The 24,935-nt window shown below is 50.1% G+C and overlaps 1 protein-coding gene across 1 annotated transcript; it reads left to right on the forward strand.

The window, feature by feature from the left end:
• The first annotated feature begins 555 nt into the window (after window positions 1-555).
• Window positions 556-11,150, forward strand: SNAI3 (snail family transcriptional repressor 3). The gene is made up of 3 exons (XM_001509350.3): window positions 556-1,051; window positions 6,413-7,045; window positions 10,059-11,150. Exons 1-3 carry the CDS (start codon window positions 976-978, stop codon window positions 10,238-10,240), a joined length of 891 nt encoding a protein of 296 aa, XP_001509400.2. The 5' UTR covers window positions 556-975; the 3' UTR covers window positions 10,241-11,150.
• The last annotated feature ends 13,785 nt before the right edge of the window (window positions 11,151-24,935 follow it).

The following is a 24,935-nucleotide window of genomic DNA, read 5'->3' on the forward strand; positions in this document are numbered from 1 at the left end:
ATTCATCATCATCATCATCATCCACATTATCATTATTCTCACTCAGCGTGGCTCAGTGGGAAGAGCACGGGCTTTGGAGTCAGGGCTCATGAGTTCGAATCCCAGCTCTGCCGCTGGTCAGCCGTGTGACTGTGGGCAAGTCACTTCACTTCTCTGGGCCTCAGTTCCCTCAGCTGGAAAATGGGGATGAAGACCGTGAGCCCCACGTGGGACGGCCCGATTCCGCCGTGGCTACCCCGGCGCCTGGAACGGTGCTCGGCACACAGTAAGCGCTTAACAAATACCAACATCATCATTATTATTATTAAGACCCCCCGGGGGGCCAGCCGGTTTCCCTTAAGGGTCCACCCCATCAGCAGGCCGGGCCGGCCGGGCCGGGGGGAGGGCGCACCTGTCCGGGCCCTGGCAGGAGGCCGAAGGGCAGCGGCCTCGACCCCGCCCCCTGCACTTGTGCCGGCCACCGGTTGGGCCGGCGGGGGGATTATGCAAATGAGGGCTGACCCTTATTGCACCTGACGCCCACCGCCCCGGACAAGCCTAGCGGGAGGCGAGGAATGCCCACGGACGGTCCATCGGCCAGAGGCCGGACGGTCCGTCGTCAACCGGACGGCGAGCCGGACAGCGCATCGGCCGGACGGCCAGCCGGACGGTCCGTCAGCCGGGCGGCCAGCGGGAAGGTCCGTCAGTCGGACGGCCAGTCGGACGGTCCTCCACCCGGACAGGGGGCCGGACAGTCCATCAGCAGGACAGCCGGTCGGACAGTCCGCCATCCGGACAGGGAGCCGGACAGGCCTTCAGCCGGACAGTCAGCCGGACAGCCCCTCAACGGGACAGTCCGCCAGCCGGACAGTCCGCCAGCCGGACAGTCCGCCAGCCGGACAGCAGGCACTGCAGCGTCTTAGGGGAGCGGGGCGCCCGGGGAAGGCTCGGAGCCCCAGGCGTCCGGCCCTCTGGCCTCTCTCGGCCCAAGAGAAGATGCCCAGGTCCTTCCTGGTGAAGAAACACTCCAGCAACAGGATCCCGAATTATGGACAACTGGAAACTCAGAAAGGTAAAGCTCCAGAAGCGGCTCTGCCCCCTTCCCACTTCCTCCTCCTCCTGATCTTCCTCCTCCTCCTCCTCCTCCTCCTCCTCCTCCTGTTCGTTTATTCATTCATTCAAAATATTCACCGAGCGTTTACTGTGTGCAGAGCACTGTACTGAGCGCTTGGAAAGGACAATTCGGCAAGAGAGAGAGACGATCCCTGCCCCCGAAGGGCTCAAAGACTAGACGGGGGAGGGAATAATTACGGTATTTAAGCGCTTATGGGGTGCCGAGCACTGTTCATTCATTCATTCGATCGTGTTTATTGAGCGCTTACTGTGTGCAGAGCACTGTACTGAGCGCTTGGAATGTACAGTTCGGCAACTGAGACAATCCCAGCCCGACAACGGGCTCACGGTCTAAATAAAAGCGCTGGGGGAGATAAAAGGTAATCAAGTTGTCCCACGTGAGGTTCACAGGATCGATCCTCACAGTCCAGAAGTGAGGAATGATGATAGTATTTGTTAAGCGCGTACGTATTATACGCCAAGCACTGTTCTAAGCGCGGGGGGGCCGATAGAAGGTAATCAGGTCGTCCCACGTGAGGTTCGCATTATCAATCCTCACAGGCTAGAAAGGGGGAATAATAATGGTGCTCGTTAAGCACTTACTATGTGCCAAGCACTGGTCTAAGCGCCGGAGCAGATACAAGGCAATCAGGTTGTCCCACGTGGGGCTCGCGGTCTCAATCCCCATTTTACAGATGAGGGAACTGAGGCACAGAGAAGTGAAGTGACTTGCCCAGAGTCACACAACAGACAAGTGGTGGAGTCGGCATTAGAACCCACGACCTCTGCCTGCCAAGCCCGGGCTCTTTCCACTAAACCACGCTGCTTCTGATCTTCTTCCTCCTCCTCCTCCTAGTCATTCATTCGTTCATTCAATCAATCCTATTTATTGAGCGCTTACTGGGTGCAGAGCACTGTACTAAGCGCCTAGGAAGTACAATTCAGCAACAAATAGAGGCAATCCCTGCCCACAACGGGTTCACAGCCTTCCTCCCCCCTTCTTCCTCCTCCTTCCTTCTCTTCCCTCTCACTTTGCTGGGCTCTTGTGCCCATTCTCCAACCCGGCAGCCTTCTGCGCGTGGGCGGGCGCGGGTGGGCAAGTGGATGAAGGTTTGTGGGGGGTGTGGGTGTGGGTGCGGGGGGGTGCGCGGGAGGGAGAAGATGCGGGAATCTTCTTTCAGTCCTTCCTGGCAGTCCTTGTCGCTTGCAGAGAAGCAGTGTGGCTGAGTGGCAAGGGCCCGGGCTGGACAGTCAGAAGTCGCGGGTTCTAATTCCCGCTCTGCCACCTGTCTGCTTTGTGACCTTGGGCCAGCCACTTCGCTTCTCTGGGCCTCAGTTGCCTCATCTGTAAAATGGGGATTAAGACGGTGAGCCCCACGTAGGACAACCTGATTACCTTGTATGATAATAATGACGGTATTCGTGAAGTGTTTACTATGTGCCAAGCACTGTTCTAAGGCCTGGGGGGGAGATATCTATCCCAGCGCTCAGAACAGTGCTTGGTACATAGCAAGAGCTTAACAGTTATCATTAACAACAGCAACAACTCCTTTCTCAAGCTGCCCTCGAGGACTTGGCCTCCCCACCAACTTGCCCTGCTGATTATTGTTATTATTATTATTATTATTATTATTATTAAGGGAACTGGCGCGGTTCAGGGACAGAACAGCGCTTGGCACATATTAAGCGCTTAACAAATACCATTATTATTATTATTATTATTATTACGGCCTCATGAAAGCTGGGAAGAGGCGGAGGGAGTTGGTTGGCAGCCCGGGTCTCCCGATGCAGCAGGTGCAGCCGCGGAGGGCGGGGAATTTCATAAATATTCCGCTTTTTTCAATGGGCCCAGACTCGAGGAGGGAAGGGTGGAGAAGAAACTTAGCCGAAAGAGCCCGGGCTTGAGAGTCAGAGGTCGTGGGTTCTAATCCCGGCTCTGCCACTTGTCTGCTGTGTGACCTCAGCCAAGTCACTTCACTTCTCTGTGCCTCAGTGACTTCATCCGTAAAATGGGGTTTGAGACTGTGAGCCCCGCGTGGGACAACCTGATGACCTTGTATCTACCCCAGTGCTAGAACAGTGTTTGGCACCTAGTAAGCACCTAACAAATACCATAATTATTATTATTACCCTCGGGCCCCTTGCCCCATCTCTGCCGCTCTGCCGTCTTCCCTCACCCACTCCCCCCGGCCCCGCCCCTGGAGGCAGCAGAGCCCTTGGAGGGAGGGCTTGGGGGTAGGTGGTCTGGAGCTGGGTCCGGGGGGACCGAGGACTCCGCAGACCACATTTGTTCGAAGCAGAGGCTCCCCGAAGTCAGGGGAGGCGGCTGCAGGGCGAATGCAGGGTGACTGGGCGAGGCAGAAGGGAATTCCCCACTGGAGTGGCTTGTTTATTCAAATACAAGCCTCTCGGGAAGGCCAATGACAGGGGCCTCCAGCAGAGCAACCGGTGGGGAGGCCAAGTCCTCGAGGGCAGTTTGAGAAAGGAGTTGTTGTTGTTAAGGATAACTGAAGCACTTACTGTGTGCCAGGCACTGTTCTAAGCTTTGGGGTAGACACAAGGTAATCAGATTGGACACAGTCCCTGTCCCACCTGGGGTTCACAGTCTTTATCCCCATTTTACAGATGAGGTAACTGAGGCACAGAGAAGTGAAGTGACTTTCCCAAAGTCACACAGCAGACACGAGGCAGAGCCAGGATTAGAACCCAGGTACTTCTGACTCCCAGGCCCGCGCTTTATCCATTAGGCCACACTGCTTCTCCATGAAGCTGTGGAGCCCCCAAGGCTGGGGTGAGTGGTGTCCTTGAGCCTGAACTAAGTCAATAGCTCATTTCTCATCTTCTCTGGTCACCTGCTCGGTCCTATTGTCCACTCAGAGAGGACAGGGCGCATTCCCACCCCCTGAACAGCATCTCCGTGCTTGAACCATTTGAGAATATGGGGCTTTCAACCCCTCCCTGGTGTTGAACCCAGGTTATTTTCACGATATGGGCCTGGAACTCTTCCCCAGGGACTACAGTCTGGGTTAGAGTTGGGGGGTTGGAGGCTTCAGAGGGCTGCCCACCAGCTCCTTTCAGTCAGCTGACCCCAGGCGCCGGGGCAGTGCCAGCCACTGGAGCAGCAGGGAGGGATGGCCGGGAGAAAGCATTCACTCCAGAGTCCAGCTCAGGGGACAAGCTGAAAACAGTAGGCAGAGAGAGCAAAGTCAAGCAGGAGGAAGAACACCCACATTTTTAGAATACCAGTACTGGGGCAGCCCAGCAAGGACTGTTTCAGGCCCCGGAGGGCAGAAAAGATTAGGAACTTGCTATCTTTTGCTTTTAGATAAGGCCCAGATAAGGGCTCACTGGTTCTAAGCGAGTATTATTCAGGTAACTTAATAATATAATGGGATCCCCTGTGTCTACCGCAGGACCTATCTCCTTGGAGCTGAAAACCCTTTATTGACCTGATCCCGGCCCACCTCCACCACACCCTGCAGAGGAAGGAAGCGAAAATTAGCATATCCATTTTACAGTTGGAGGGATTGTAGCAAAGAAAGGTTAAATTATTTTCCCAAGGTCTGGTGACAGTGCAGAGCAGTACATCACTGCAAAGCCTGGGCAAGAATCCAAGGTTTCCGACTTCCAGCTTCGGCTTCGTCCCCTGGACCACATTCAACAGGCTTCGAGGTTTGGGAGAAGGAAATGCAAGGGAAGAGGCCCTAAATCCCTTATCCTGGCAAAGACACAGAAAGCAGAGCAGGTGGAAAGCAATTGGTATAGTATTTAGGAAGCATCCACTTCTCATTCTGTTGTTCTGCACTGATACTGAACAAGCAAGAAATGCCTATCAATCCATCAAGAGTATTTGCGGAGCATTTAGTTTGTCAGAGCCCTATGCTGAGTGCTAGGGAGGGTACATTAGATTGTGAGCCCCCGAGGGACAGGGACCATGTTTAATTCCCACCTGTGTTTTCTCTCCCGACGCTAAAGACGGTGCTCTGCGCACAGTAAGTGCTTATTGTGGGCAGGGAATGTGTCTACCAACTCTGCTGTACTGTACTCTCCCAAATGTTTAGTATAATGCTCTGCACAAAGTAAGTGCTCAAGAAAGACCACAGACTGTTTAATAAACACTGTTTACTTCTACTAAAAATACTGTTACTACAATAGTTAGTGGACATAACCTGTTCCCGCCCAAGCTCTGACAATGAATAACCTAAAGCATCAAAGCAGATAAACATGTGGAAGGACACATTGACAAATAGGGAACCAAAAGGAGGGAAAACAAGAAGTTCGTGAGCAAATAAATTGAATATTTAACCCCCGGCCCCCTTCTACTAATGGTATTCATGCTTGCAGGCCCTGGGTCCTTCTAAGTGGGAGTATGCTGAAGTCCGGAGAAAGCTGATTTAGAGGTGCTGAATTCTGCTGCTGAGATAAATAGTGTGTGCTGGGAGAGATGGAGCCCTTGTAGGACTGAAACAGCTGTGGGAGGCTTCCAGTATTTGTACTCTCCCAAGTGTTTCATACCGAGCTCTGCACACAGAAAGCATTCAATAAATAATAATAATAACAATTATTATTATGGTATTAAGTGCTTACTATGTGACAAGCACTATTCTAAGCACTGGGGTAGATACAAATTAATCAGGTTGGGCACAATCCCTGTTCCTAATAATAAAAATTATATTAATAATAATTGTGATATTTAAGTGTTTACTATGTGTCGAGCGCTGTTCTAAATGCTGGGTAGAAACAAGATAACAGGTCCCACTTGGGACTCACAGTTCAAGTAGGCAGTAGAACAGGTATTGAATCCCCATCTAGCAGGTAAGAGGACTGAGGTACAGAAAAGTTAAGTGAGTTGCCCAAGGTCATACAGCAGGTAAGTGGTAGAGCTGGATTAGAACCCAGGTTCACCGACTCCCAGGCCTGTACTCTTTCCACTAGGCCACAATGCTTCTCTAACAAATTACAGTGATCAATTAACTGAAGAACTTGGAGGGCAGTCAGTGAAGTCCTCAAGAGAAATTGAGTTTCCTGGGCTTGGAGGCTGAGTTAGCAGTCAGAGTGCTGGGGCCTGTTCGCTGGTTTGGCCAATGATTTGCCCTGAGACATTTCCTTATTTTAGACCTCAACTTCTTCTTCTGCAAAATGTGGCTGATCATCTCCCCTCGCCTACTGTCAGGGGGGACCAGATTACTAGTTGCCTGTAAAAGGGGAGGGAAGACGGGTCTGGGTCTGAGCGGAAAAGGACAGGGGTTGGCAACGGAAAGGTGGCCAACTGGCTTGGGGGCCCTGCACTTCAACCGCTCGTGTTCTCTTTCGCTTCCAGAAATGAATGGGTCCTGCCACACCTGCGGGGGGCTGGTCTTCCCCCTTCTCCTGCCGGACAGACCCCCCGCTCCCGGGCCTTGTGACGCCGCCCGGGTCTGGGACCGTAACTCCGTCATCGCCCGGATCTCCCTGCCTCTCCCGCCAGCTGCGGAAATGGGAGGAGCCCCCAGCCCGGGGCCCCTGGAGATCAGTCTGGTGGACACAATGGCCGGTCGAGCCCCCAGCACCCCACTCAAGGACAGTCTGAACCACCTAAACCTCCCACCCCACCTGGGCCTGCCCAAGAGGCGCCCGCTTGACCCGGAGCCAGAGAGTGAAGGGGCTCCAGAAAAGTGGCTCGGGACCGGGGAGGGGCCGGGCGGGGAGGCCCTGGGGTCCCTGGGCCGGTTTGAGTGCTTCGACTGCCACAAGTCCTACCACACGTTCTCCGGCCTGGCCAAGCACCGGCAGCTGCGCTGCGAGCTGCAGGCCCGCCGATACTTCAGCTGCAAGTACTGTGACAAGGAGTACGTCAGCCTGGGGGCCCTGAAGATGCACATCCGCACCCACACGCTGCCCTGCATCTGCAAGATCTGCGGCAAAGCCTTCTCCCGGCCCTGGCTGCTGCAGGGACACATCAGGACCCATACAGGTGGGGCTCCCGGGCCCTGGGAGGGGATGGGAGGCCGGGGATGAAGCAGAGGAGAGCGGGATGACGATAGGATGGGGACGGGGGAAGCCCGGACTCGCTTTATTTTTGCTTGGGGTCTCTGATACTTTGAGAGAAACAGATGCTCCGAACTAATATAATAATAATTGTGGTATTCATTAATAATAATAATTATGGTATTTGTTAAGCGCTTCCTAAATGCCAGGTACTCTACTAAGCGCTGGGGTGGATACAAGCAAATCGGGTTGGACGTAGTCCCTGTCCTACGTGGGGCTCACAGTCTTAATCTCCATTTTACAGATGAGGTAACTGAACACAGAGAAGTGAAGTGACTTGCCCAAGGTCACCCAGCAGACAAGTGGTGGAGGTGGGATTAGAACCCATGACCTTCTGACTCCCAGGCCCATCCTCTATCCACTACGCCATTCTGCTTCTCGCTGTGCCAGGTGCTGTACTGAGCACTGGGGTAGATACAAGCTAATCAAGTTGGACACAATCCTTCTCCACAGTCTTAATTAATCCCCATTTTGCAGATGAGGTAACTGAGGCACAGAAAAGTAAAGTGACTAGCCCAAGGTCACACAGCAGACAAGTGGCGGAGCCAGGATCAGAACCCAGGTCCTTCTGACTCTATCCTGTGCCTGTGCTCTATCCAGGAAACCACAGTGCTTCTCTAAACTTCCAGACTCCACTTCCTTCTGAGCGTGGAAGAAAGAGAAAGTGAATCGGTCTTGCGTGATGGTGCTGGGAATGTGAGCCCGTGGATGGGAGTTAGCCAGGAGATCCCAGCAAGTGGGCTTAGCCCCTCTCTGCCTAGAGAATCTTAGCCCACCAGCCAATGGAAGGACATCACAAGGGTGTTGAGGTGGGAGCAGGACAACATAGTGGATAGACCCCGTGCCTGACAGTCAGAAGGTCCTGGGTTCTAATCCTGGCTCCACCGCTTGTCTGCTATGTGACCTTGGACAAGTCACTTCGCTTCTCGGGGCCTCAGTTACCTCATCTTTAAAAAGGTGATTGAGTCTGTGAGCCCCTTGTCGGACAGGGACTGCGTCCAACCTGATTTGCTTGTATTCCTCTGCAGCAGTGTCTGCCTGGTAGTAAGTGCTTAACATAATAGCATAATACCATAATTATACTATAATAATCCCATCATTATTATTATTATTATCATATGCGGAAGTCTTTTCAGGAACTCTTCCTTCTAGACTATATGCTCCCTATAAGTCTATCAAGTCTGTTATATTGTACTCTTCCAAGTGCCTAGTACAGTGCTCTGCACACAGTAAGCACTGAGTTGGTACCTTCACTCACTCATTCATTCATTCATTCATTCATTCATTCATTCATTCATTCATTCATTCATTCATTCATTCATTCAGGACCAGGAGAAAATTTGGCCCTGATGGCCGTATTAAGTGGCTCCACTTCCGAGAAAGTGAAGTTGGGTGTTCTCAGAAATAGGGTTTGATTTTCTACCTTCTAAACCAGATTCAAAACAAGTGGGGATATTCCACATTCTGAGCTGCCCCTAATTCCCTCTGTAATAGCAGAGGGAAGAGCCCAGCTCCTCCTGCTCCTCTGACCATCTGAGGGAGTGAATGGGAACTGTTCTGTAGCCCTGCCTGAATTCTAGGATTCTCTCGGAGCTGAGGAGAGGTGGGATCAGAAAGGTGATTTTTTGAGCAGGTTTCACATAGCCAGAAATCTCTGAGATGTTGCTCAGGGCTGTTCCCGCCACCTGCCTTTTTGGCATTAAAGGGCCTTTCAGGTAGTAAAATGTCAGGGAATTGAGGGTACTTGGGCTGGAGAGTATGGATTGCAAGGTGATTCCTTGTGGGGCCGGCCCCTGGATAGGGGAGAGTTTACTCAAGGCGTTTAATGGTGCCCATGATGAGGAATGCAAATGTTTTGTATTCCCAGAGACAACGGTACTAGTGCAATCAGTTCACCCGTGTCCTGGGATACAAATCTCATCCAAGCGACAGGGAATTCATGATTGAGGCCTGGCTACCCCTCCCTTTCCTTCCTCCCCTCACATTCCCTTGCAGAAAACAAGGGGTGAGTCTCCCCTTGGCTTTCAAGGAGTCCCCAGAAGGATTCATGGTTAGTTTTTCAGGGACTCTGATGTGGAGGGGATGGACCAAAAGGACCAGGTGAGGGCCTTGGGCTTTTTTTCCACCATGAACTTCCTGTGTGAATGTCTGGAAAGATTCTAGCCGTTGCCCTGGGCCTGAACTCCATTGGGATCCTACCAGCCTCGGAGAAGTGGGATTGACTAGTGGATAGAGCATGGGCCTGGGAGTCAGAATTCATGGGTTCTAATTCCGACTCTGCCACTTGTCTGCTGTGTGATCTTGGGCAAGTCACTTCAATTCTCTGTGCCTCAGTTACTTCATTTGTAAAATGGGAGATTAATACTGTGAGCCTGATGAGGGTCAGGGACAGTGTCCAACCCTATTTGCTTGTATTTCCCCCTGCCCCCAACAAGTGCTTAGTACCGTGCCTGGCATATAGTGAAGTGCTTAATAATACAATTATTATTATTATTTACTAGCCAGGTCTACCCTCCAGGGGAAGTGACTAATGATGATATTGGGAAGAGGCTGGACACATTTTCAGGAGTAGGGAACATTACACCCATCCCTGGCCCAGATGGAAGGCAATTAAATAACTTCTAGGAAATTACAGGCACTTTTCATTGCTGTTTGAGGGGAGATTGGCTACTCTGTCGCTTGTGCCAGCAGTGCAAAGGATTTCAGGAAGGAAAATAATGGACAGACACCACATTTATAACAACACCCATAAAGACCTTTGAAGAGCTTGAAAAAATGTACCTCACAAATACAGCATGGTCCGTTTACAACTGGCTCGGGTTGAGTTGAACTGGTTTTCAATGATCCTTACCTGCTATTTCAGCCTGGCCTTGGGAGGATGACGTCAGTTAACAACTAGATAAGCCCAGCCTGTTGACTCCATGTCTTCCTCTTCCCAGGTGAGAAGCCATACGCCTGCTCCCACTGCAACCGGGCCTTTGCCGACCGCTCCAACCTCCGGGCCCACCTGCAGACCCATTCGGACATCAAGAAATACCAGTGCAAGAGCTGTGCCAAGACCTTCTCCCGCATGTCCTTGCTGGCGCGGCACGAGGAGGCCGGCTGTTGTCCCACCTCCTGAAGGCGGCCAATGGACCCGGGGGAGAGAAGCGGGCGAGCGAACTGGAGAGGCCGGGGAGTCCCAACTGCAGCCAGCCGATTGGTGGGGCTGGACAGCAAAGGGATGTGGTGCCCAAGACTGGATTTCTGGGGAGGCCAGAGCCCACACTTCAAAGCCGGTTGGATTTCCCCTCCCTCCCTCTACTCTCTAATACACCCATATGCAGCTCTTCCTGAAGCTCTTTGATCAAAGCAGTGAACTTTGACCAAGGTTGATCTAAAGTAGACATGGGTCCCATGGCTAAACCCCAAATTCCGGTCCCCCGGAAGAGGCCCGGCTGCAAGGGCCTGGCTGCGGAGAGGGACAGAGACCCTTGGTTTCCTGGGCTGATTTTTTACCTTTATTCTGTGAGAGATGAGATTCTCATGGGTCTCATAGGGAGGAAAGAACGGACAACTGTTGGGCTGGTGATTATGATGCAGTCACCACCTTTCCCACCGTGTGCCCCTTCTGCTTTTCTGCCCAAGAATAAGGCAAAAACTACCAAGGAAGAGGATGCCCTCAGCCTTGAGAGATGCTAAAGAGTAACCGAAGTTTACCTACGTCAGCTGCGTGGGGTCTAGCCACTTGGAAACTAAAGTAGCCCACGGAGGACATAAATTTGATTCTTGGCCCCACCACTGGCTCACGTTGGAGGCGTGAGGCCCTTAGTCTCGGTTTACCTTAGATAGCTGGAGAGAGAGATTTTTGTGCTACCTTCCCCATGAAGATTGAGGTTTGAGGGGATGACACTTCCCCTAGATTTGAAGCTTTGGCTCAAGCCTGGCTAGAACTACTTTAGGCCACTTATCGCTGAGTCACTTGGTCTCAGAGAGGGAGAGACAAACCTATCGGACAATAAAGAGGAACCCCCTTCCTCCCCCGCCTCCGGCCGGCTGCTGCTGTCTGTCCTTTTTTTTTTTTGAAGTGTGATTTCTCCTGAGGTGGGAAAAAAGGTTGAATTTCGTGGATTCTCCGAGAGACCTTTTCATTACTAGTGGGTGGGTTTTGCGTTCGGAAAGGAGAGCACTAGGGAAAGGGAGAGGGGGATGAGATTTGGGTCCGAAGAGGTGAATGTCAAAGAGCATGGGCCTGAGAGTTGGAGGACCTGGGTTCTAATTCTGCCTCTCAGGCAGGTCACTTAGCTGCCTGAACTGTGCCTCAGTTTCCTCATCTGCAAAATAGGGATTCAGTACCTGTTCTCCCTCCTACTTAGATTGCGAGCCCCTGTATCTGATCTGAAAGCAAGCAGCGTGGCTTAGTGGAAAGAGCACAGGCTTGGGAGTCAGAGGTCATGGGTTCTAATCCCAGCTCCGCCGCTTGTCAGGTGTGTGACCTTGGGCAAGTCACTTAACTCGTCTCTGTCTCAGTTACCTCATCTGTAAAATGGGGATGAAGACTGTGAGCCCTTTGTGAGACAACCTGATTACCTTTTATCTACCCCGGCACTTAGAACAGTGCTTGGCACATAGTAAGCGCTTTACAAGTACCAACATTATTATTATTATCTGCATAGACTGTATCTAGCCCATCTCTTAATATAGTGTTGGAACATAGTAATCACTTAAGAAATACCACAGTTATCATTTTCAATAATACTACAGTTATCATCATTACCATTAACAGTAATAACAATAGTGACTGTGGGGGAGATGAGATGCAGTAAAAATGGAAAGTGAGAGTTTCTCATTTGGGGAAAAGGGGAGACCTGAGAAGAAGAGCAGAAAACAGATTGGGTGGTTTGGAAGAAAAGGAAATAAGGGAAATGTTTTAAAAAAAGGGGAAACCAGGAAAGGGGGCTTGGAGGAAAGGGGGCAATGGAAGAGCATGATTTGGCTTAGCTTACTGCTTTCCTTTGGTCTATTTGAACCTGGAAGTTTTCCCTTAGGAAACCTTGGGTCCATCAGGCATGGGATCAGTAGAAATCAGAATCAGCTTTCGACAATCACTGCTAGGGGCCGGGATTAGGGGGAAGGAGGTAGACAGTTTAGCCAGGGTTCTCCCCAGTCATCATCCCCTCCTCTGACTCCCTTGGCCCTGTCAGCACCTGGAAAGATACGCTATGACCTTGGCCTTCCTTGATGAAAACCAGGACCATGGCCTCCCCTATCTCCCTCACTGCCCCATCCAGGAACTAAGACTGGTCAGTGATTCCTCCTCCGCCCCTGCAGTGTCCCACAATGAGCCACACTGCCCGGCTTCCTCAGTTCAGCTGCTTTCATTTCCTTCTTGCTCTATTCTCTCACTGAGTTCGGACTGGAAGACACCCTTTGGGTCGTACCCTCCTTCTCCTCCTCTCTCGGTGCAGCGTGCCAAGCCCCTCACCTCTCTCTCTGACAGAGACAAGGCATCTAGGAATGAGAAGGGGAGGGTTGAGCCTGGGACTGACTGATTGAGTCCTTGACGCCTCTGCCGAGACGGTTGGTGGGCAGGATTTCTGGAGACGGACACCTGTCATTCTCTCTCTGTGCCTCGGTGGTCTGGGGGAGGCGGGTAGCTGGCCTGACTCCAGCAGCTCTGTTTCTGGCCCAAGCCGGGGAACACGTGTTGGTCACCCCTGTCCCAAGTCTGGAATGGAGCCACACAGCAAATGGCAAAGGCTCTCATTACTGATCCCCCGAGCTGTCCGAAACCTGCTGACCCTGCTCCCGACTGAGAAGCCCGACATTCAGAATTCACCCTGGGACAAACCTGGATATAAGCTGCCTTGCCCCATCACCTGCCCTCAAAGTCTGTCCTTCCGGGAAGCTCAAACATGAGGGTGGGAGATGAGCCAAAGGGTCCTCTCAGGCCAGAGCAGACCCAGAAGGTCCAACAGCTCTGGAGGGCAGTCAGGGTGGTCCCGGCAGGCCCCTCTGGATGGGTCTCAGCACCCCTCTGACCTCAATGGGGTGCTCTGGGTCAGCGGCGACCTAGGGCTGGGCCAGATTCCTCCAGGGAGCCATCCAAGTCTGCAACCCACCGTCCCAGCCCCCCACTTCAATAACAGTGGTGGTATTTGTTAAGCACTTACTGTGTGCCAGGTGCTGTTCTAAGCGCTGGGGTAGATACCAGATAATCGGGTTGGAAACAGTTCCTGTCCCACATTAGGGCTCCCAGTCTTTATCCCCATTTTACAGATGAGGGAACGGAAGCACTGAAAGTGAAGTAATTTGCCCAAGGTCACAGAGCAGACCACTGGCAGAGCCGGAATTAGGTCTCAGATCCTTCTGGCTCCCAGGCCCGGGCTCTATCCACTGGGCCACGCTGCTTGTCAAGCTCAACCTCCAACCCTGAAGGCAGGTCAGAATCAGCTCAGCCTTCAGGGAGGGAAGGCCAGAAGAGTGGCTCCAGGCATTCACCTGACAGTACACACCTGTGGGTCAAACCTCAGTTCCCAAAGGCTCCCAGACTCCCCACACTGATCCCAAAGCCTTTCTACCTCTCCCCACTTTGCTTCCCCTAACTGTGCCGGCTCAGTGGCACCTCAGGAAATAGCATGGGCTCTCCTCTCTCTGGGAACCACCCAACGGTTCTGCCAAGTATCCTGAGAATTGGCAGGCGTGGTTAGGGGGTTTCCTGCCAGACAGTAATGTCTGCAGAGACTATAAGGATCCTCTCTCTCATCACCCTCGATGGCAATTCTAGGCACCCAGAAACTTTGAGCTGGGAAGACTTTATTTCTCGACACTGAAGCGTCTACAGAGGACATGTCTACTAACTCTGTTACACTGTCCTCTCCCAAGAGTTTAGTACAGTGCTCTGTACACAGTAAGCTCTCCATAAATACGATTGATCGATTGATCTGGATCTACCAGAATCGGTCAGTTGGCCAGTCAGTGTTCACGCACAGTGTGAGAGCTAACAGGTTGCCTGGAGCTTCTGGAGTCTCATCTGCTGGTGAGATACCCTCGGGGGTCTCCCCTCTCTCCGGCCCTCAGTGTGATGAACGTAGCCCCCCGACGATCTACGTCCCTTAGTCAAGAACTCATTAGCAAGGGGGATGGGATGGGACCAAGGAGATCCGAGTCATTTCCTCCTTAGGGGACCAGGCCTCAGCCTGAGCAGGCTGACCCTCTGACCACTGACCGAAGCCCCAGATTGGGGAGCTAAGCCGGGTCTGCTGACAGTTCGGGCGGCCTGTGGCTGAGAAGGTGCCTTCTTCCCCAACCCTGGGCTTCTGTCGAGGCCACCTGCAGAGCCCGGCAGAAAGGCAAAGCCAACCCAACATTTCTATTTTGAGTGAGGGGAGGCTTAAAGAGGAGATATAAATAGAGGCCAGATGCCTAAAGGAAGCTATATTGTAAATTGTATTCTATTTCTGGGCCCTGATATCTAAAAGGGGCTGTTGCACCTGTTGGGGATGGAGGAGGGGCAGCAGGAGGAATTTCACAGCCGAAAATAAAGCTAAATGTTTTCCCTCCTGTAACAGTCCATGGAAAATGCTTATAAATATATCCTGGGACTGAGGCAGGGGGTAATGGAGAGCGGAGCGTGGGCTGGGGTCGGGGGAGGGAGTGGAGGTGACAGCCGCTAGATCAGGGCCCGGGAGAGAGGTGATATGATATGATATGAATGAATGAGATTTTCCACTTGGAGTAAGTCAGCTGAAGTAATCAACAGCAATTGGGCCCGATGGGAGCCTAGGGTTCCCTGCGTATTCTCCCCCACCCCCTCCTCTCCTCCCCTATCCCATGGCACTATCTCATTTGGCTTGTTTGGGGCAGGTGTGTTTTAGGGAGCTGCCCCCTAACTGTATGGGACTGTTCTCATATACCCAGTGTTAGCAGGGAATGAGCCAGGCAGTCGAAACCCACGTACTGATACACCTGCTTTGGAGCCTTTCCCGGAAACTCAGCCATCAGCACATACTGTCCTTGGGGGTGGGGAGGGGAGGGCTGTCTCAAAATGGCCCCCAGAGTCCCGAGCAAGCAGGCCGGTCTCGGTCCCCACACCCTTAGGCATCAGCTGTCCATCATGCAGCTCCCAGACCAATCAGGAGGCCCGCATGAGGAAGCACTCCGGCGCCAAACCCACCCGGCTTTACAGTACGAGAATAACATATTGTTTACCAGCCCTGCCCTACTGACACGGGACAAAGTATTCATTTTCACTTGACCTTTAATTAGCTGGCTCCTTAGCTAGGAGTCTATGAATGATACTGTGATTCCACCAGGCAGAATCCTATAGCTTCTTCTTTCTTCCATCCTCAGGGTAAATGAGAGAATCACAGTTAATTAAAATCAAATCTACTGAGAGAAATAGTAGAAAGAATCCCACAGTCTGTTAGCAGCCGAGAAGACCCGGAAGGCTGAATGCTCTTCAAAGGAGCCCTCTCAAGGACATAAGAAAAAAGTGTTCCTTTCAAGAGTGAAGACCGAAAGGATAGGCTGAAGCCAAATCAGCCCAAATGGGAATTTCACAAAAGCGGAAACCAGGCTTGCTTCCTAGAAAGAGAGCGAGAGAGTGCCGGAAGATAGTGAGGGGACGGGAGCATCTTTTGGGGGGGCTCCTCCTCTGCCTCCCATCCTCCAATTGTGGGAGTTCCCCAAAGCTCAGTTGTAGGTCCCCCTTTTATGGTATTTGTTAAGTGCTTACTGTGTGTCAGGCACTGTACTGAGCGCTTGGGTAGATACAAGCTAATCAGGTTGAACGCAATCCATGTCCCACACGGGGCTCACGGTCTTAATCCCCACGTTACGGATGAGGTGGCCGAGGCCCAGAGAAGTTAAGTGACTTGCCCAAGGTCATACAGGAGACATGTGGGGGAGCCAGACTTAGAACCCAGGTCCTTCTGATTCCCAAGCCTGTGCTCTCTCCACTAGACCCCACTGCTTCTTCCTTCTATTCTCCGTCTACAACCAATCCCTTGGTGAACTCATTCGCCTCTAAGGCTTTGACTTCCATCTCTATGTGGCTGATTCCTGAATCTACTTCTTCAGCCTCTTCTTTGCAGTCTGGCAATTCCTTCTCCCACCTCCCTAGACTATGAGCCCCATGGGGGACAAGGACATTGTCTGACCCGATTATCTGGTATCAACCCCAGTGCTTAGTACAGTGCTTGGCACATAGTAAATGCTTAACAAATGCCACAGTTTTTATTATTATAGTTCAGGACATCTCTACTTGGTCGTCCCACCGACACTTCGAACTTAACATGTACAAAACACAGCTCCTCAACCCTCTCCTCCCCCTGATTTGTACTCTCCCAAACTCTTAGTACAGTGCTCTGCACAAAGGAGGCTCTCGATAAATACCACTGTTTGATTCATTGATCGATTCCTATCACTGTAGACGACATCACCATTCTCTCTTTTTCACAAGCCCATTTATTACCTTGGCCTTATCCTCGATTCATCTCTCTCATTTAGCCCACATATTCGGCCTGTCACTAAATCCAGTCGTAACATCTCTAGAATCTACCTCTTCCTCACCATTCAAACTGCTACCAAGCTTGTCCAAGCGCTTATTACATTTTACCTCAATTTCCATAACAGCCTCCTCAGTGAGCTCCCTGCCTCCATCCAATCTCTTTCCCACTCCAGTCCATACTTCACTCTGATGTCTGGGTTATTTTTCTAAAAAATCTCTCTGTTCATCTTTCCCCATTTTTCAAAAACCTCTAGTGGTTGTCCATCCATCTCTGTGTCAAACAGAAAATCTCTACTATTGTTTTTAGCTCTCCTTCTCTTACCTAACCCTGCTCCTATTTCACTACAACCCAGCCCACTCACTTTGCTCCTGTAACACCAACCAATTTACTCTCACTCTCATCTTTCTTTCTGTTGAATCCTTGCTCTCTCTGCCCTCCTGCTTGAAACTCCCGCTTCCTTCCTGTCTGACAGGCCACCACTCTCCCCAACTTAGAAACCCTACTAAAATCATATCTCATCCTGGAAGTCTTCCCTTACTAACCTCTTATTGTCCCATCGTATTCACCCTCCTTTCTGCATCACCTATGTACTTGAGTCTGTACCTCTTAAGCATCGGATACTCTCCCACTCCTGACCCCTTATATATACATATGGGGAAGCAGCATGGCCAGGGGCAAGAGCGTGGGCTTGGGAGTCGGAGGAAGTGGGTTCTAATTTCAGCTCTGCCACTTGTCTGCTGTGTGACTTTGGGCAAGTCACTTCACTTCTCTGTGCCTCATTTACCTCATCTGTAAAATGAAGACTGTGAGCCCCACGTGGGACAACTTGATGACCTTGTATCTCCCCCGGAGCTTAGAACAGTGTTTGGCACATAGTAAGCACTGAAATACCATTATTATTATTATTATTATTATATCTTTATATTCTGCCACTTCCTCTATCAGTAATTTCTTTTAATGTCTGTTTCCCCCAGTATACTGTAAGTTCCCTGTTGGCAGAGATCGTGTCTATCAACTGTATTGGATTGACTCTCCCTAGTGCTTAGTTTAGCGCTCTGCAGACAATGAGTCCTCAGTGAATACCGCTGATTGATTGAATGACTGGAATATTGAGACACAACTAAGAGAAAAATCAACTTTTAGATTCATTCAGTTCTCCCATAATGCAAGTTTTCATTGTAGGTTTCGGGAAGAATACTTAAAGATTTAGGGAGTGACTTCCAACAGTGAGCATCTGTTGCTCATCTGTTGCCGGAAGAAAGAGTTGTGCTAAAGTATTCATTCATTTTTTCATTCAATCATATTTATTGAGCGCTTACTGTGTGCAGAGCACTGTACTAAGCTCTTGGAAAGTACAATCCAGCATCAAATAAGGACAATCCCTGCCCAAAATGGACTCACAGTCTAGAAGGGGGGAGATAGGCATCAAAACAAACAGGCATCATTAACATCACTATAAATAAACAGAATTATAAATATATGCCCATCATTAATATAAATAAATAGAATTATAATTATGTTCATATATACACAAGTATTGTGGGGCAGGAAGGGGGGTAGAGCAAAGGGAGTGAGTCGGGGTGATGCGGAGGGGAGGGGGAGCAGAGGAAAGGGGGGGGCTTAATCTGGGAAGGCCTCCTGGAGAAGGTGAGTCTTCAGTAGGGCTTCGAAGAGGGGAAGAGAGCTAGTTTGGCGGATGTGAGGAGGGAGGGCGTTCCAATTCCAGGCCGGAGGTAGGACGTGAGCCAGGTGTCCACGGTGGGACAGGTGAGAATGAGTCACAACCAAGATGTGGGTTCTACTGCAGAGGTTTTACTTAAGGTTGGGTCTTTCAGGAATGTAGCCACCTCTTTATTGGAGAATCAAAAGCTGTTTGGCCTAGTGGAAAGACCCCAGGCTTAAGAGTCAGAGGTCCTGGGTTCTAATCCTGGCTCCGTCTTTTATCTGTTGTGTGACCTTAACTTTTTCATTCCTCGATTACTAAGTCTGTATAGTCTGTACCTACCCCAGTGCTTAATACGGTGCCTGGCATAAAGTAAGTGCTTAGCAAATGCCATTAAGAAAAAAACAAACTGACTGTGTAGTGTGATTTCAGGGTGGTTAAGAGAAAACGTTGCTCTTTTTCTTTAAGGAGAGGAGAGGATCTTACTTAACAGGTCATGCCAAAAAAACCCAAAAACTTTACTCTTTTTAACCTCTCTCTTCCTCAAAAGACCAGGCAACTGGCAAACCTGGAACAGGACAAACCTGGAACGGGAAGACAGGAAATTAAGGAAAAGAAGGAGCTTCTTAAACCTTACTTAAATAATTGGGTGTGTTGAAATATCCAAGCTTTGATGACTTATCCCTTAAGTACTTAGAGACCTGACTGAAGTTATCACCAGACCATTAGTAATTATTGTGGAGAATTCCATGACCAGCATCAGTGGTACCTGCTGCTATGTGACACCAAGTCATAAAACGGCATAGAAGAAAAGAACATGGGTCTAAGAGCCAGGAGAACTGGGTATCAGTCCTGGCTCTGCCATCAGCCTGCTGGGCAACCTCAAACAAATTACTTAATCTCTCTGGGCCTCCGTTTCTTCATCTGTAAAATGGGGCTAGTTATACCTGCTTCTTCTTACCTTTCTGAGGTGTTGTGAGGATTAAATAAAATAACCAAGTAAATGTGCTCTGCAGAAGAAACAAGACACTCCATAAAAACAAGCTTCTGGTACTATTATTTTTGTTGTTGTTTTTATTACATCTGCCTCCAACTGGCTTACAAGACATTCTAGGGAGCTATGAGAAGCTCCCAAAGGAATCCAGAGAATTACTCCATGTCATCATGGTAGCTGAGGTGCAGGAAAATCCAAGCTAGTGACCCTTGTAAAGTACAGATGAGCCAGAGAGAGGTGGATAAGGACTGCGTTCTTTAAGCCACTCACTGCTAAGGGCTCTGGGGGAAGAAGGGAAGGGGGTGATGAGCTCCTAGACTATTTAACCTCAGTCGTGCTCCCAACCTCAGAGGCACTATTCTAGTGCCCGGGGTCACCCCAGGGACATTGCTCAGAGGGCAGGACAGGTCCAGAGCTCACCTGAATGGATTCAGCCTCTGGGAGGCTGGGGTTAGCCTCCCGACATGGATATAGTCCCTGAGCAGGGCCCAGTGACCAGTGGAATTACCAGATCACGTAGAGGAATCCTGAGGGCTTCAAAAGGGGATTAGGATGGGACAGGGAGGTCGAGGGGGACTCCAGGGGCCTGGGAAGAAAGGAATCCCCCAGGAAGGAAGAACTCAGTGTGAGGGAATCAGAGGACCTGGGTCCTAACCCCAGTTCCACCACTTGCCTGCTGCATGCCCCTGAGCAAGTCACTTAACTTCTATGTGTCTCAGTTTCCTGCTCTGTAAAAATGGGAGTTGATTACCTGTTCTCCCTCCACCTTCGACTACGAGCCCCAAGTGGGAAAAAAATTGTGTTTGATCCCAGTATTTACCCCAGAGTTTAGTACTGTGCTCCCTTTTTTATGGTATTTGTTGAGTGTTTACTATTTGCCAGGCACTGTGCTAAGTGCAGAGGTAGGTACAAGCTACAGTCAGTTGGAGATAGTCCATGCCCCACATGAGGCTTATAGTCTTAATCCCCACTTTGCAGATGAGGGTAACTAAGGCACAGAGAAGCTAAGTGATCTGCCCAAAGTTACGCAGTAGACAAGTGGCAGAGGCAGGATTAGGACCCAGGTCCTTCTGACTCCCAGGCCCGTAGTCAATCCATTAGACCACACTGCGTCTACTGCATGCTCTGCACATAGTAAATCCTTAATAAATACTATTATTAGTATTGTTATTGTTATTATTATACTGATGCCATGACCTTCTGGGTTGAGTAAGAACGTTGATTAAAAGAAGTCAGAAATGGAAGGCCCTGGAAGGCACTGACTGAGAACTGTTGCTAATGATTGGCTGGAGATCTGGCCTAGGGTATGTGAGAAGGGCTGGTTGAGGAAATACCTCTCTTCTCATCTCCCCCCTCCCCAGGTCGGTAACACCCTTCTTGGCTTAAGGATCAGCAACCGGACCAGGTGGAGCCAGTGACTGGCTTCCCATTGGAAGAAGGGGGTTGAAGAGTCATGAGGGGGACAACCCCAAGAATTAGTGACCCCAAAGCCATGGAACCAGGACTTCTCTGAGCCACCTGCCCTCTCTCCACCCGTAACGGGCAGAGCCCTCTCTTCTGGAAGCGTCAGACCTCCGGGATCTATTTCCTTCTCACCAGGAGCCCCAAAGGGTCTAAAAATACCACCGATATGCAGTAGCTTTGCTGGGGAGCTCTCTGGTTGTCCTGGGTCAACAGGCTTGAAAATAGCCCCTCGTTACTATCTATACCTGGAAAACCCACCCTTGGCCTCCAGCTGCTGTGCTCGGAATAACCTCCTGGCAAAGCTCAGTGGAACAGCAGAAATTTCCAACTGTCCATTACCGGGTAGGTGGCGGCAGGTCAGATTCCAAGGGGACCACCCGGCTGGGAGGGCAGGATGCAGGGGACAGGGCAGATCCGGGACCCCCGGCTTTTCCCTTGCCAGCAGCTGCATGTGGGAAATCTGCCTCAGCTCAACACCTGTCAAACCTTCTGGGGCTCTGAGAGCAAGGGCAGGGCAGACTCTAGAAGAGTCTAGAAGGTGGGTCCTTGGGAGAAGGGGCCGCCTCACAATCCAAAGGTTGAAACCTCTAATCCCAGATTTGCTCCTCACTCTGATCTGGGTCACCTGGCTTTAGAATAACACAGTGGTATTTGTTAAGTGCTTCCCATGTGCCAAGCACCGGGATAGATACGATACAATCTGATCAGACACGGTCGCTCTCTCAGGTGGCCTCACAATCTAATGGGGTAAAGAGACAGCCATTTAATCCCCAATTTGCAGATGAGGAAATTGAGAAGTTAAGTGACTCACCCAAGGTCATACAACTAGGCACGTGGCTGAGCTGGGACCGGAACTCTGGTCTCCCTAACTTTCAGTCCTGTGTTCTTTTCCCTTCTCCTGGAAGGGCCAGGTGGGAGAAACCTGAGGCGTTTTGGGAGCCCAAGTCCCAGCTCACAGGGAAAAGAAGGCTCTTTCTGATCTTATCAACTAAGAACATTCATTCAATCAATCGTATTTATTGAGCACTTACTTTGTGCAAAGCACTGTACAAAGCGCTTAGTATAGAAAATCTAATCTGAGTGTCGCCAGGGGCAAACATATATGGAACAACCTCTCCCCATCCCTTCTCTGGAATGGTACACTGATTCTCTCCAGAGGGTAACCTATTTAACCTCAATCCATCACTGGACACCAGCAGTTCCGTGAGCTTAAATTGCTTCTTTTCCTCCTGGAATGTCTCCTCTTGCTATTCCTGCTTCCATATCCTCTCCTAGAGAGAAAAGGAATTTTCCTTCCCCCTGTACCTCTGCTCCCTTCAGGCTGATTTTTCAATTCGGGATCTCCACAGAGAGAGTGGAAGTGGGAGGCGGTCAGGCCAACTCCAAATTAGGCCATCTACGCATCTGTTGCTCTCCATCCCTAGAGAAGAGCAGCAGGTTTCCTTTCCTTCATAGACCCAGGGGTAGAAAGCAACCTGGCAAACAGATTAGAAGTGTTAGAAGATGAGAAAAACTGGGGTCATAAATGACCCTGGGGTAATAGAAATTGCATTTACAAGAGACACCGAGAGAATGTCTCCCAAACTATAGCACAAAGGCAACAGTCAGTCGATCAACCATATTTATTGAGTGCTTAGTGTATGCAGAGCTCTGTACTTTGTGCTTGGAAAAGTACAGTATAACAATATAAGAGAGGTTGTAGACACATTCCTTCCCCACAGTGAGCTTACAGTCTAGAGAAGCAGCGAAGAAGAAGAAGCATGGCTTAGCGGATAGAGCTAAGTCATGGGTTCGAATCCCTGCTCTGCCACATGAATGCTGTGTGACCTTGAGTGAGTCACTTCACTTCTCTGGGCCTTCATTACCTCATCTGTAAAATGGGGATTAAGAGTGTGAGCTCTATGTGGGACAGGGACTGTGTCCAACCTGTTTACCTTGTAGTTACCCCCGTGCTTAGAACAGCACTTAACAAGTACCATAACTATCAGAGGGGGCGAGAGACATATATCTATATCTATAGTATATATAGATTTTCAGGTTCCCAGAACCCTAGGGCAAATGTTTGAAAAGAAAATAACCAGAGAGCCTGCACTTGATTATTTAATATAAATAAATTATGTATATGTACATAAGTGCTGTGTGGCTGAGAGGGTGGGGGTGAATAAAGGGCTGAAGTCAGGTTGATGCAGAAGGGAGAGGGAGAAGGAGAATTGAGGGCAGCAGCAGGAAACAGATTCAGAACAACGAGGCAAAGCCCCTTGACTGGGGGAAGAGAAGGGACATTCCTCTCTTGGGTTATTTCACCTTTTTGACACTTCTTCCCATTCTCATAAAGGGATTGACTCTTTCTTCAGCAAGGGATCCAGCCACCAAAAACAGCCCAAGCAGCAGATGTAAGCCGACCCACTATATTTAGCCAGACAGTGAATCAAGACCAGGATATATTTATCTGGGGGCTGGGCGTGTGTGCGTACATAGGCTTGCGTATGTGAGTGCGTGTGTGAGTGCGTGTGTGTATGTGTGTGTGTGTGTGTGACTGTCTATCTCCTAGCTCGGGAAAATACTTTCCGCCCTAAGTGGCTGGAGTATAAAAATACTGACGCAGGTGCTGATCAGGCGGACGAAAGTGGGGTGGACGCTGGTCTGCCAGATTTCTCAGCAGTGTGTGTACAGTAAATGATGATGTGTGTGTGTTTGTGCATGTGTGTTTGTGTCCTCTTGTTTTGGAAAGTCGTTAAGGTATAAGGTGAATCGTGCTTATTACTTATCAGATCGAGGGGGCCCGACCCCAACCCCTTTTCTTCTAAAATGAGATCGCAGTCACAGCATGGCTTCTTCATGGGTGAGGGGCTGAAGGTCAGAAGCCCTGGAAGTGGGTACTCAGTGGAAAGAGCACGGGTTTGGGAGTCAGAGGTCATGGGTTCGTATCCCAGCTCTGCCACTTGTCAGCTGTGTGACTGTGGGCAAGTCACTTAACTTCTCTGTGCCTCAGTTCCCTCATCTGTAAAATGGGGATTAAGAATGTGAGCCCCATGTGGGACAACCTGATTACCCTGAATCTACCCCAGCTCTTAGAACAGTGCTCTGCACATAGTAAGCGCTTAACAAATACCAACATTATTATTATTGATTTAGCAAGGCTGGGTAGGACCAATATCTTTGGCAGAGCAGTAGCCAACCTGAGAAACCCAGGCCATCGCGACAGACATGAGCATCTGCTAACGTAGCTGGCGGATTAGGGACGAGCTGTGATGGGCATAAACTAAGGAAGGACAGCTAAAGGTGAACATCAGCAGCAAGATCAGGTCAAGAAGTCCCGGGAATGGGAGAGATGTTATTTTGGTGTTGAAAAGTGACAAGGAAAGAAGGGCAAAAGAGGAAATGAGGATGGTGCAGATTTGAAGTTCTGAAGGTAGGTTGGGGCAGGATCTCTCCACAGAGTTATAGAGATTGGGAAAAATGTGGATTATCAAACACCCTGGATTTTTTTTTATAATATTTGTTTAGTGCTTACTATGTGCCAGGCACTGTTCTATGCTTTGGGGTAGATACAAGCTAATCAGTTGGACACATTCATGATCCTCATTTTGCAGATGAGTAACTGAAGTACAGAGAAGTGAAGTGACTTGCTCAAAGTCACACAGGAGACAAGTTGTGGAGCTGGGTTTAGAATCCAGGTCCTTCTGACTCCCAGGACCATGCTCTACCCACAAGGCCACTCTCACACACCTGACAGGTAAGATCTTTAAAGGAGAGCGGCCATGCATTCCATGCGTTCTAGGGTAGCTGGACTCCAGGAGCCAGTTGCATCCAGACTGGGTTGTGACTCTGTGTCAGGTCTTGGGGTCTGTGAGCTGAAAATGGTCCTCTATCTGTTTTCCCATGATGGTCTTGTTAATGGTTCAGGGGAGACCACACCTACCAAAGAGATAGGGTTAGGTTCTCTAGACTGTATGCTCGCTGTGGGCAGGGAACATGTCTGCCAACTCTGTTGTATTGTACTCTCCTAAGTGCTCAGTACAGTGCTCTGCACACAATGAGCACTCAGTAGATACCATTGATTTATTCCTTGATTGATCGATAAGCTTGCCTGAGTACGAGCTCTCTAGTAAATTAAAAATCCCCATTTCTTTTATCCTTCCGTCCATCAGCAGTAAGACAAGGATTAAGTTAGGGACTGCTCTGTATAGAAGAATCTTGAAGC

This window comes from Ornithorhynchus anatinus, chromosome 11 (assembly GCF_004115215.2).
Source record: "Ornithorhynchus anatinus isolate Pmale09 chromosome 11, mOrnAna1.pri.v4, whole genome shotgun sequence".
In the NCBI taxonomy this organism is placed as follows: Eukaryota; Metazoa; Chordata; class Mammalia; order Monotremata; family Ornithorhynchidae; genus Ornithorhynchus; species Ornithorhynchus anatinus.

Bases quoted from the DNA above. Each gene is read 5' to 3' on its own strand.
- SNAI3 (XM_001509350.3), top strand. From the start codon at position 976: ATGCCCAGGTCCTTCCTGGTGAAGAAACACTCCAGCAACAGGATCCCG. The intron at 1,052-6,412 runs GTAAAGCTCCAG...TTTCGCTTCCAG, and splicing joins ACAACTGGAAACTCAGAAAG to AAATGAATGGGTCCTGCCAC. The intron at 7,046-10,058 runs GTGGGGCTCCCG...TCCTCTTCCCAG, and splicing joins ACACATCAGGACCCATACAG to GTGAGAAGCCATACGCCTGC.